The sequence below is a fragment of the Acipenser ruthenus genome, chromosome 35 (assembly GCF_902713425.1).
Source record: "Acipenser ruthenus chromosome 35, fAciRut3.2 maternal haplotype, whole genome shotgun sequence".
Lineage (NCBI taxonomy): Eukaryota > Metazoa > Chordata > Actinopteri > Acipenseriformes > Acipenseridae > Acipenser > Acipenser ruthenus.
In genome coordinates, this window is record NC_081223.1 from 1,826,722 (window position 1) to 1,840,254 (window position 13,533).

At 41.6% G+C, this 13,533-nt stretch overlaps 1 protein-coding gene and 1 gene segment (V, D, J or C); both read right to left on the bottom strand.

Annotated features, from left to right (window-relative positions):
* Positions 1 to 13,533, bottom strand: part of LOC117395269 (DELTA-stichotoxin-Hcr4a-like) — a 412,383-nt gene that overhangs the window by 13,074 nt on the left and 385,776 nt on the right. The window lies entirely within an intron of this gene.
* LOC131705188 (Ig kappa chain V region K29-213-like) lies at positions 8,235 to 8,946 on the bottom strand. The segment is given in 2 exon segments: positions 8,235 to 8,679; positions 8,873 to 8,946. Coding segments are annotated over 2 exon segments (477 nt in total).

Sequence of the window (13,533 nt, forward strand, 5' to 3'; positions counted from 1 at the left end):
CAAGATTGTTGCCATCATTTTTTGAAATGCGGCAGGCGCTGATGCTAATCCATACGGTACTCTGCAATATCGAAACAGTCCGTCATGTGTTATGAATGCTGTTAAATCCCGGCTGTCTTCATGTAGAACAACCTGATGGTAAGCGCTGGCAAGATCTGTCATAGAGAAGACCCTAGCGCCTCTTAACTCAGTAAAGAGTTCTTCCATGTGTGGTAAGGGGTGACTATCAATTACTATAGCTTTATTAGGTTCCCGCAAGTCCACGCACATGCGAATTCCCCGTTTTTCTTTTGAATGACCACAATGGGAGAAACCCATGGTGATGCATCGATTTTTTCAATTATGCCTGTCACTAGTAGCTTTTTAATTCGTCCGAGACAGCATTTCTAACTGAGAACGGCACTCGCCGTAATTTTTGTTGAACAGGTACAATGCTGTCTTGAATTTTAATCTTGTGTACAAATCCTTTAGCGCATCCAACAATGGTCCCAGCAGACGTTTCTAGCACAGGTAAGTTTTGCTCCGAGGTCAAAACTGTGTCACCTACTATGCGGCACCGTAAAGCTTTGATCAAGTCCATGCCCAGTAAAGGCGATCCAGATCTAACGATGTAAAAGGTAGCGAAGGCAGTCATACCATCGTACAGAACACGAGGAGACAAACATCCAAGTACAGGTAAGTCCTCTGTGGAGTATGTTACCAGTCTCACTTTGGGTTCATTTAAAGGACAGTCGGTAAAGTATTACTGATATAAGTCCTGAGGCAGTATAGAGACTGACGAACCTGTATCCACAATGAGGTCAATATTGTAGCTATGAGTATCCGACACTCCAATTTGCACAGTACAGACAAGTTTGTCTTTGTATGAGACAGCATCATTCATGTATAGTACTGTAAATTCAGGAACAACAATTTCACGTACCACATGTCTGTTGGCAGAGCGACACACTTTCCAGAAATGTCCCATTTTGCCGCAGTTGTTGCATTTAACTTTTGAAGCAGGGCAGGTGGAAGCATTTGCCAGGTGAGTCGAAGAACCGCACCGATAGCAGGAAAGGCAGTTTTGCTTAGCCGGATAATCTGCGCCTTTAGGTTTAGTTAAGGCTGTAGATGTGTCCTTATCTTGCTGACGTGTACGTTTATTTGAATATCTGGCATGGAGCGTTTGCACTGGAACCGAGTCCTCTTTTTTTTTGCTTTGAATAGCTGACTCGATTTGGTAGGCCATCTCCAGAGCTTTCTCTAAGGTAAGTTTTGGCTCCAACAGTAACCTTTCCTTTATTCTGTAATTTGAAGCACGTTCCACAAGTTGATCTCTTAACATTTCATCCTCCATATCCCCAGAGTCACAGAGTGTAATTAACTCACGCAAGGCCGCAGTGTACCAGGTTAAGGTTTCGTCAGGCCTTTGAGCACGCTGGCGAAATTTATGGCATTCAGCAACAACATTAATTTTCGGACTAAATTGCTTCTCTAAAGCAGTCACAGCCGAACCGTAAGTTGTACCTGTGTCGGGTAGCGTGTAGAAAATCCGTTGTCCTTCAGTTCCCAGACAGTGAAGTAAAACAGCACGCTGTCGGGCTTCAGGCCATGCGGCTCCGGTTGCATCAATCACTATCATGTAGTTTTCAAACATTTTCTTCCATATTTTAAACTGAATTGTAGGTTCTTCCAGGCAAGGCAGAAAGGGAGCAGGTAAGGGAACAGTAGCAGCGGCCATCCTCGTCGCCAATTTGTGGTGTTTAGTAGTATATTAAAGCAGGAAGCAGGCAGTATAAATTTCAAGTCTTTATTGCAACGCCATCTTATTCAACTCCTCGCAGTATTTTCTAAGCATGCCTATATATATATATATATATATATATATATATATATATATATATATATATATATATATATATATATATCCTTATAACAGCGCCATCTACTGTTGAAACTAAATAATGAACTATCATAGGACACAACATAGAGTGCCCCCGAACTGTCACAGAAGCACCTGCCAACTGAGCACGGACTAATAAATCTGGGCGCCTGTGCTGGCGTTTCATATTTGAGCCTTCCACACTAAGAAATACAAAATAATAATAATAATAATAATAATAATAATAATAATAATAATAATGAAACATGTCTACTGGTTCCAGAATGTAATGTTGTTTGCGCTACATGAGGTACCCTGGCGCTAGGAATCCAGCTCCAAATCTGCACCTCTGATCCTTGATATCCTAATTGTATGAACTGTCGGAGGAGGAGGTGGAGCTAGACAGAGACTTGGATAATGACCCCTAATTTTGGTGAGTACCAAACAATTTCTGCTGGTACTCATGCGAGAACCTAATGATAAAAGTTATGTAAACCTCTGATTATAATCTCTCATCATCTCTTATTATAAACCACAAGAAATGCAGTAAACAATCTGAAAGGTTGACATTTTAAAATGAATGGAATCAATGTTAATACAAAAATGACACATTCTCCTCACTCTTTTAAATAGTTTCATAGAATGCCCTTAATGCCAGTCATTTAATTATTATTAGTTTATTTAGCAGACACCTTTATCCAAGGCAACTTACAGAGACTAGGGCGTGTGAACTATGCATCAGCTGCAGAGTCACTTACAACAACATCTCACCTGAAAGACAGAGCACAAGGAGGTTAAGTGACTTGCTCAGGGTCACACAAGTTTTAGACATTTCACGAAAAGCCTGATTTCACAGTATGCCTGGGTGACAGAAATATAATGAGTTCTGGTTGTAAATCTCCCTCCCGACCCGTGAGGGTGCTAAGCAGCGAGGACAGAGTTCTTTTGACGGGCTGGACTGACAGTTCTTTCCCAGGTCGGGGAGTTGGTTAGTCTGGAAGAAGGCGAGTCTCTGTTGCAAGAACGTATTAACCCGGAAGGTAAACAATGTAGCAGCCACTGATTGTAAGGCAGCTGCATTAGTTTACCAAGGGGTCATGCGTGACAGCATAAAAAGGGGATGGAGACTTGTAATCGGTTACTTCGCTTGGGTTCAGAGACGCACGGAACTGGAAGGACCGGAAGAGTTCCCAAAAAAGAAACAAAAAAGTATTTGTGAGTGTTTTGTTTGTTTGTAGCACTGTTAGTAATTGTCTTCTGTTTGTAAATTCACTAGACAGCTAACACGTCTCTGGAGCTGTCGCCTAGGGCCAGCACTACCCGGAACAACAACACCACAGTCACTGTTATTTGTTATCACCCACCTTGAGCACTGCTGCCCGCACCCGGACTGGTGATTTGTGTTAGTAGTATTGTGGGAGCGGATAACATGTTATTATTTGTTTTGTTTACAAATCATTATTATTATTTTCCTGCCGAGCTTTCCACCAGGGGTGTATTGCCGGAGGATTATTGTTTGGTTGCCAGACCAGGATTTGTCTAATAAAAATAACATTTCTAAATTGGATTACTGTAGGCACAACTGTCAAAGCATTGGGGTGCAAGGTTGCCTCAATTTTTTCTACTAATTTGGCTTGTGTTTTTCAGGCACAATAAACGAGGATCAAACGTATGAAAAGGCAGACTTAAGCAGTCGAAGTTCAAGGGTATACCATGGACAGTTGCAGTGTTTCTTCACTGTTCTGGTTCTTAGCGGGGCAACTTAAATCAAGGGAAGTAATGTTAAAACTTTACAATGCATTAATAAGCCCTTACCTAGAATATTGTGTTCAGTTCTGGTCACCTCGTTACAAAAAGGATATTGCTGTTCTAGAAAGAGTGCAAAGAAGAGCAACCAGAATTATAACAGGTTTAAAAGGCATGTCGTATGCAGACAGGCTAAAATAATTGAATCTATTCAGTCTTGAACAAAGAAGACTATGCGGTGATCTGATTCAAGCATTGAAAATCCTAAAAGGTATTGACAATGTCGACCCAGGGGACTTTATTGACCTGAAAAAAGAAACAAGGACCAGGGGTCACAAACGGAGATTAGATAAAGGGGCATTCAGAACAGAAAATAGGAGTCACTTTTTTACACAGAGAATTGTGAAGGTCTGGAACCAACTCCAGTAATGTTGTTGAAGCTGACACCCTGGGATCCTTCTAGAAGCTGCTTGATGAGATTCTGGGATCAATAAGCTACTAACAACCAAATGAGCAAGATGGGCCGAATGGCCTCCTCTCGTTTGTAAACTTTCTTATGTTCTAACTGTGTCGATCATCTGAGTAAGGCTGGCGTTGTAGAGGGACACCGCTTCATCGACTGAAGATGGAAGAGTACCAGTCAGAGGGGAAGAAGAGACACATTCTGAGAGTTATATATGATTTAGCAGATTTTTGGGATGTCCTGAGCGTAGATCTAGTGAGTTAAACACCACTGCTCCATTCAGTGACTCCAAGATGTCATGGACACAAGGCATGGGGTAGGCGTCAAACTGGGTTTTGTTGTTCATCCTTCGGTAGTCCACACAGAAACGATAAGATCCATCACGTTTCTCGATCAACACCACCGGAGCAGACCAATCTGACGAAGATGGTTCAATCACGCCATCCTCGGTCATCTGATGAAGGTGTTCTTTAATCAGTGCTTTTTTGAAGGGGGACACTCTGTAGGCCCTACACCGCACTGGCATCTCATCTGTTGTATAGATGGTGTGAGCACAAACCGTAGTCATGCCTAATTGGGAGGTGCACACGGCAGGCCATTTCTTCATGAGTTGCCGGAGATCCTGTCGCTGCATCCCGTCGTGTATATCAGTAGGGGTAGGCTCCTCTGTACCCTGGGCAAGACATGTAGGTGCATCAGGCTTCTTAGAGACAGCCAAATAGAGATGTATGTAAGGCACGTCAGGCATGTTTTGTACTTTCCCTGACGATTCCCACTCCATCCTGGGCAAGAATGGATAATATGCATATCCCTTTTGGCCTTTAACTCCATACTGTTTCTTACACAGATCAATCACGGTAGAGGTTTTATATAAAAAATCCAAACCAAGAATCAAAGGAAATGCCAGGTGTTGGTCTGACATAACATAAGTGTCGACCGACCAAATTTCGCCATGAAAATCATATGTAAGGCAGACTTTCCCTAAAGCGCTATGAGACTGTCCATCCGCCAACACAAAGGCTTGATCCTCACATGGCTGCAGCACGTCCATTGGCTTCTGAATTTGATGCCATAATTGGTTTTTCATTAAAGTAAATGTACAACCTGTGTCCAGTAATGCAGAAATGTGTGTGTTCCTTACCCCAACCTTCATGACTAATAGAGTCAATCCTGAGAGACTGGGGGTATCCGGGATGGATCTTCGGATATTTTGCATTACACTCACCTCTGCTGGTTTTCTTAAGGCTCCTTTGGTTCCTTTCTTTCCGGTGATATCTGTGGAAGTTTTATTATTTACTTTAGCCCAATACTGTTTCTGCTCGCTCCAGTCCCTTTCGATCATGGTGCCTACGTGAACCAGATCAGTCACAGTACTCACTGTGCCACGGAGACCACTGGCCAGCTTTGGGTTGCTGTTATTAAGTATTCGTCGGACAATCTCCGTTTCCGTTACGTCCGGCTTCCACCTCAAGCACAGTGCGCGATAATCATATGCAAAATCTCTAATACTTTCTCCAGGGGACTGTACTCTGTCACGTAGCCTATCCTCTACAGTAGTGAGAAAATCTGCTGGGAGAAAAGCTTTCAGGAATTCATTTTTAAAATGACTCCATGAGCGTATTCCATGTTTCTCAGCCATCCACCAGCTTTTGGCAGACCCCTTTAACACTGTAGATAATGTTGCCATAATTTCAATGTCTCTTAATGGGCGCAAAGCTAAAAACTCTTCACACAACTCAATATATCCCACTGCATCACTGCTCTCGTCACCTCCAAACTCAGGAAAATTAATTTTTATAGGCAGTTTAGGCTCATGGGCCCCTCTAGAAATGATCCCTGGCTCCTCCGTCCTGCGATCAGCTGGATGGGAACTTGACGAATGAAGGCGCGATGGTATTGCCGACACTCTGGGGGTACTGGCTCTTCTCTCTAGCTTCTTAAATTCTCTGTCCCAATGCTCATTCCAACGGTTAAAACAATCCACCACTGACCGCTCCAGCTGATCAACAGATGATTCCGTCAAACTATCGACCCTCTGGAACTGGGTGTCAACATATTGCCGAAAAGACTCCTCCCTATTAATACTGCTGCTTTGTGCCAGATTAAAACTTTCTTCTAGTGTCTTAACCTGTTCAGTTAGCTGAGCCAGCCTATTACCTAACTCTTCTAAGGTTTTCCGTTCCTCAGACGAGCACTGATCTATTTCCTCCTCTGCCTCATCAGGGTCTGGTTCATTAACGTACAATTCACTCAACAGGGAGCCCACTTCAACAATTGGCTCTCTCGGTCTTCTCTTGGTGATATAAACACTAGGTGGTTCTACTAACATATCAGAGGGACCTGTCTCTCGAAACGGGGTTAACAAATCCAAAGACATGACTACAAAATACTACGCAGTACGCCAGAATGCTATAAAAAACGATGCAAGCTTACCAACTTAACAAAACTCTTATCCACTCTACCTTAGTCCCCGTACGGGCCACCACTTCTGTAACAAACTTACCTAGTGTGCAATACCCAAACACCTAGGCCATAAGTGTATACTAGCACCAAGCATCAAACATTCAAAACTACAGTCCCAGCAGGTAAATCAGTACAGCAAAAAATAAGGATTTCACGAGAACCAAGGGAGTAAATTTTAAACAGGATAGGTTTATTATGTCTATTTGTATCTAGTTGTATCTAGTTACACGAACAGGCCTTTGTACCGATAATCACAATACCAATGTATAGCAACACCATTAATAATCTGCCTCGCTGTTGGAACTTGAGTAAACAAAGAAGAAAGAGAGGGAAGGAGAAAACAAAAAAACAGGCAGGCCAACCAATAATCAGGCTGTTAATTCTATGGCCCACGCAGTTGCAATAATTATATCCAAGTGTATGAGTACTTAAGTTTCAGTCCCGGGCTTGATATTAAAACGCACCCAGAAAGTAACAAAACAAACAAAAACAAACCAATAAAGTTCTAGAAAAATAACACAACAATCCGGCAATCCCAAAAGAACGCTCTCCAAACAAAAACCCGAATGGCCATTCAAAAAATAATTGTAATCCAAACTGCAGCAAAAAAATAGAAAAGGATCGATCTCACCCGGTTTATGAAGAATCCGTGTGCAAGTCCTCCAGTTCATACAATGTTGGGAGTCGCCATTTGATTGAATATCTTCTCTCGTTCCGTTGTCCCGTAAAAGCAGTAAAGTATCAAAGTAAAGATATAAATCAAACCAACTGGACGAAAAATAGGACCCACCACGGAAGTATTGCCCAACGAGCACTGAGCAGAGTGTGATAATAGCTGTTGCACTAGTATTAGTCGAACCCGCTATAGAAACTGGTAAAAACCAAAACACGGTTGTTTGACATAACACAGACTAGAAGCATGCTATACACAGACTAACTCGTTTTTTCTGCCGTTTGAACAGGTTGCCTGTAATTTCTCTCTCTGTCTCTCTAATAACTCCGTATTTCTTTCTCTCTCCTCTCCTCCAACAGACTTTCAAAAACACTTTTTATACCCTATTGGTCCAACACTTTAAGCAAAGGAAGCTCCGCCCCCAATTAAGGAAAACAGTAATGGCCAAAAAACCTAAAACTAATTAGTCCAGGACCATAGCGTTTTAACCCAAATATAAACAAATGTACCCAGCACATGAACTAAAACCATAATTGCCCCAAGAGTTTATTTTTAAACCAGGCACGGATATAGATTATATATACACGTATGTATGGCGAAATATTAAGGAGCTAATTAAAAACGCTGTCATGAAATAATGAGGATTGCCTGGCCAGGCTTACTGGCATTCACTTAAGAATGCGCAGGTGCTACGTTTCTTGCAGCACATTGTGTGGCGGTTGCCAAACATGTATATATTTATTTATTTCCTTTAAGAGGAGTAAAGTGTCTGATTTACTTTATTTTCAGTTTGTATTTAAGTATCAGAATATTAACAATGTTCACCTTTATCTTTTCCTTACTAGACATAAATCAAGAATTATATTTTCATTTTCATTTGAAACTAAATTAGTAAATATAAATGCAATGACAGCCCTTCAGCCTCTGCAATGTATTAGAATACATGAATAATCAAGATATTTACCAGATTGATCTTGTCTTTTATTTTGAGCCCTTGTTATTGAGCTCAGTGTATTTGTGTGCAGTTGAGCTCCTCCACAGGCCGGGTCCCGTTTCATTGCCTTCACCCTCAGCACCTGCAGTAGGTCCCAGCTGCAGCAGTGCAGTCGCTGTGCAGTCCTGCTGAGGGAGGTTTTTGTATGGGTGTGTAGCACTGTGTGAACACATAGCTACTGGTGATGTGTAAACTCTGACAGTAGTAATCTCCTGCATCTTCAGCCTGGACTCCACTGATGGTCAGAGTGAAGTCAGTCCCAGATCCACTGCCACTGAAACGAGTTGGGATCCCAGACTGAAGGGTACTTGCTCCATAGATCAGGAGTTTGGGAGCTTCTCCAGGTTTCTGTTGGTACCAGGCTAGTCCGTTGTTATTGTACACTGCAGTGCTGGTTTTACAGCTCAGAGCGACTGTGTCTCCTGGGAGAACAGATTTCACTGCTGGAGTCTGAGTCACAGTATACTGTCCACTGGATTCTGAAAGTAATAAATCATAATATAGAAAATTATAATAATGATTGAAATAAATGATGAAAACAGATTATATTTCAAGACTTTTTCTTTTGATTTCATTCAGTTTGCATGCTTTACTTTTAATACTTATTATAAAATATTAATAATTGTCCAACAAATAGATTTTTTTAAAAGCGTTTTTCTAAATGATTCTTACCCTGAGTGCAGATGACAAGTGCCCAGATGAAGATGCTGATAAAAGTCATTGTTGTTGTGGATTCTGTTGCCATGAAGGGCAGCTCTCAATCATGAAGTGTTAAACTCACAGGGCTATAAACACTCCCAGAGCACTGAAGCATGTGCTGCCAATGCAAAGTTTCTTTCCTATGCAAATTGTCTTCCTTGGCACAGCAGCCACTTCTAGTCTCTTAAATTTAAACTCTTGTAACTGATGCAGTTTCTTTGCCTTTCAGAAAAAAAACAGAAAAAAAGTTTTATCGTGCAAGCAAATAGAAAAAAATAGCTTGTAGTTTTCTTTGTGTTGAGTTTGTACAAACACAGCTATTTTTCTCTCTTCTCCCTTCTCTCAAACAATTCATCTTAGCCACAGCTGTGATTATGTAGATTTGTTACACAGTATAAATAATTATTAATTGTAAAATATTAAAATCAGACCTGCAGGTTAACAGATCCATCATAAACTTTCTGAAATCAAATCCATTCAAGAAGCAAACATTTGGATTTTGCACATTGCTAATGTTGAATGAAGTTTCCAGTTTTTTCCTGTGGACCCCCTGGACTGTCTCTGAGGACCCCAGGTTAAGAACCACTGCTCTGGATTAAAGAGCATCATTTTATTACTCTCTCTCTCTCCTTCTTGTGGTCACAGAGTGTAGTGCAGTCTGTGTTGCTAAAGAATATCATACCATAAGATGCTGAGCTGTCTCAACATGTGAATATTTGAAATAAAGTAAAGAACATGAAAAATTCCTCTAAAAGATATATTAAATACAACATTTTAATTGGCTTAATCAGCTCTCCTTTTTCTTTTATCTACATTAAAGTTGGAAAATGCTTCCAGTACCTGCAGCAGAAAGAATGCGTGCATATCATGCAAGGATGTGAGAAGAGAAAAGAGTAGGGATGAAACAGAGGAGCAGAGAGCAGCAGAAAGCATGCAAGTGGAGTATAGGGAGGAAGAAAAGGGAAGCAGAAAAGAGCAAAGAAACAATGAGAAAGTATAGGAGAAATCTTTCAAAATGACATGAACCAGAACCACAACTTAATGAGAATCATTTGACAAACTCACCGTCAAAAGTTCTCTTTTCAGCTCAGTCACTAGGGAAGGCAGTAAGTGGAGTAAACCGGGTACTTCCAAAGAGCCCCAGGAAGAAAAGTGTCGTGGGAAAGAAACTGGCAACTCAATTTGGATTGGCTCTGGTAGATAAGCACGCTTCCACACAAAGAGCTGAAGTTAGTGAAACAGAATGTCAGGTTTGTGCATTCTATGAGATTGATTGTGTGTCCCGTCAGCTGCCTGGATGAAAAGACTGCATCACTATCAGAAGAGAGGATGCACAAAAAAAAGAATGCACAAAAAAGTGCTCCTGATGACGGTTCTTGAAGCTCACCGCCTCTTCAAGAATGAATATCCTGATGCAAAAATCAGAACATCAAAAAAAGTCTGCAGCATTGCGCCCTGTGCACGTTCAACCTGTCTGTCTGTCGTTACCATGAGAACACAGAGATGCTACTAGATGGTTTGAAAAAGGTTTGTCAAAATATCCCCAATGGAAATCTCCTGGTCATTGGGTCACTTTGCAACTGGCAGATGAAATGTTGCCTTGGCCAGTGTGACACATGCCAAGACCTTGCTAGTTCTATCAATCAGGGAATACAAGGCAATGATAATGAAGATACAATTGTACACTACTACCAACAGATGGCTAACAATAAAAAGGAACTGCTTGAGTCAATATTACACGATGCCAAGGAGGAGCTCAAACCCAGCGGACCATTCTGCGGAGCCACATTTTTATTGCCAAGGTGCAACTTCACCAAATCAAGACACTGAAGATGAATTGAAATGAATGTGAAGTTATACTTCAGGAAGATTTCTCAGAACACTTCCCTATAAAGCAGCAAGCTGAAATAATGTGAGCTCCCTGGATCACAGAAGGAGTGCCTCTGTTTCCAGCAGTTCTCACAGCTCAGTCTGTTAGTACTTCTTATGTTGTGCTCAGTGATGAACGGCAACATGACACATTTGCAGTTGTTTGCTACAATCGGGCTATTCTTGATGAAGCCTCAACTTCAGCCAACATCTCTAACTTGCACATCTTTTCTGATGGTGCTGCGAGCCAATTTAAAAACAGATTCATCTTGTCCACCCTTACCATGCCGAGCAATGTACACTGTAGACTGCATCGAGCTGATTGGAGCTTTTTTGCCACAGCACACGGCAAAGGGCCAGTTGCTGGAGTTGCAGGTAAAGTAAAGCGTGCAGTTTGGAGGCACATTCTGCAAAAGCATGCTGTTGTCAACACAGCAGAAGAATTTGCTCAGGTGGCAAAAGAAGCATGCCCAAATGTGAGCATCATTTATATTACAAAGCATGTGGTAAAGAAGGCACAAGATGAATGGGCAAACAGGTGGGAACAGAACTGTCCAAAGAAAACCCCAAACACACACAGCATTCACTATGCTAGAACGCTTAGCAACACTGAACTTGAGCTCAGCACAGTAGGTCCATTTGTGGAAGAAATTCAGCCTGACTGGAAAGTGGTCAGTGTGTTTGGCATTGTGGATCAAGCAACAGCTATGGTAAAGTATCCATTCAAAAGCATTGAATTGTCAGTAAATGAGTACTGCATTGTTATGTACGAAGGCAAGTGTTCCCCTGGCATAGCTGAAGAAACCCTACCGGCCCTGCCAGAGGAGCTCCTCAGTGTTTTGCATCCAAGCAAAGGGGGCTGGAAGTGGCCGACACAAAAGGATGTAACGTGGTACCTTGCTTCATCTGTTCTCAAAAGGACTGATGCCCCAGTACCTGTGAATACCCGGGGAGTATATGCCTTTCAAGAAAACATTACAAACTCTGCAGACACTTCACTGTGTGAGCGCTTCAGCTTGCGCTGTGTTCACATCCATGCATGTTTCACAGTGGTTACGTCAGTTACAGGACCTGGTTATGTCAGGCACGTCATGTTTGGGGTTCTAGTAGATGGTAGAGAAGGAGTGGTGTCAATTGTTTCCATACATTTGAGGACCAGACCCTGTTCATTATTTTGTGCAATTCAACATGTATAATTGCCTCTTTATTTCAGATGACTTATTTTGTTAATGTCAATTTTATGATACGTCAATTAGCAAATAAAATGTCTCTGTTTTAATAAAATGATTTACTGATTATTTATAATTTCATATTTACTTGAATATATGCATGCTAGGATTATCCATAGGTAAAACTACAGTAGTTTGGCCAATCTCACTTTAGGTAGTACTGTTTGAGATCAAGAGACATTCATTTTCTGCTCTAAGTTACATCAGTTATGCTTTGCCCATCTAAGCCACGGTGCCCCGCGTCACTTCAAACCTGCAGCAGAGGCTTTCAGCATGGTTCTAACCAGTACACCCTGGAACTGAAGGTGAAGGGTCTGTCACTCCCCCTGCTCCAAGGTATCAAATGTCTCTACTGATGACCCTTTGAGCGCCAGACTTAACCATGTCTCATTGCACACAACCGTCAACATTTCAACATCTGGTACCGATAAACATCACATGTTGGAAGTTTGTCAGAATCTCAGAGCTTTAAAATGTCATAACTTATTAATTCTGTATTGATGGTGCAAACATTTGATGGGTGCAGGTTTGTTGTCAAAAGCAGAGCACTGTTGGTGTTTCGTTGTGTCTGTGTTTTAATTTGGAAGCCTCATGTTTGTGCTTGTGCTGTGTCTGTGTAAATGTGTGTGCATACGAATGAACTGGAAACAATGTCATGTTTTCTTGTTTGAAATGAGCTAGCCAAAAAGAGGCAGCTTTATTTTCCACATGCTGCATTTACGAGTGTACTTATTTCCAAACATTTCTATGTTGTGGAAAACTATTCAACACTAGTTGGTGTGGTCCTTGCTTTGTTTAACAAAAGCTCTATTTCATAATCCTATGATGAGTATTCACTTTAACTTAAGAAAAGCCTTCAGTAGGCCTACGCAGTTCTGGTGTAATAACCAGAATGGAATCTGGAACTACTGGAATCAAAGGGAAATTAATATATGAGATTAGAGTCAGTGTTTCCCAGCATGCATCACTGTGAGCAGCTCCTTCCTCCAGATACAGACCACACTGTAGTGTTTAGATGACTGGGTGTGAGGAGCCTTGTGTTAACAATGGGACACCTGGGCTGACTGGGGAGATAACTGATGCCTATTTCAATTGTCTTATTACTGTACTGTTATTACATTATGGACAGCAGTGGTGCTCTGGCTCCCTCTTGTGGTCAGTGTGAATGATGGCAGTGTATGCAGCTTGGCAGGGCACTGATGCCTGTTTCCAGGCTATACAAACACAGAGAGGGATTCAATCAAACACTAAGTTCACAGTTTAATAGAAGAGTGGATTAGTTCTATTTGTGTATGTGTTCTAAGCGCTGCACTTCTGTTTCAATAAGTGTCACAGACAGTTCTATGAGATCTGAGCTGTGAACACAGGTGGGACTTGATAGGGTTGGGTGACTCACAGTACAGTTAGATTATCCTTCCTGTAGTTTTATGTTTACCCTCTCAGTGCTTTCCTGCTCTCTAGGAGGGGCATTAGAAATCTGCCTGTTCAGAATGAACTGGCCCATAAGTGTTGAGACATGTGTGCCAGGGAGCTGCT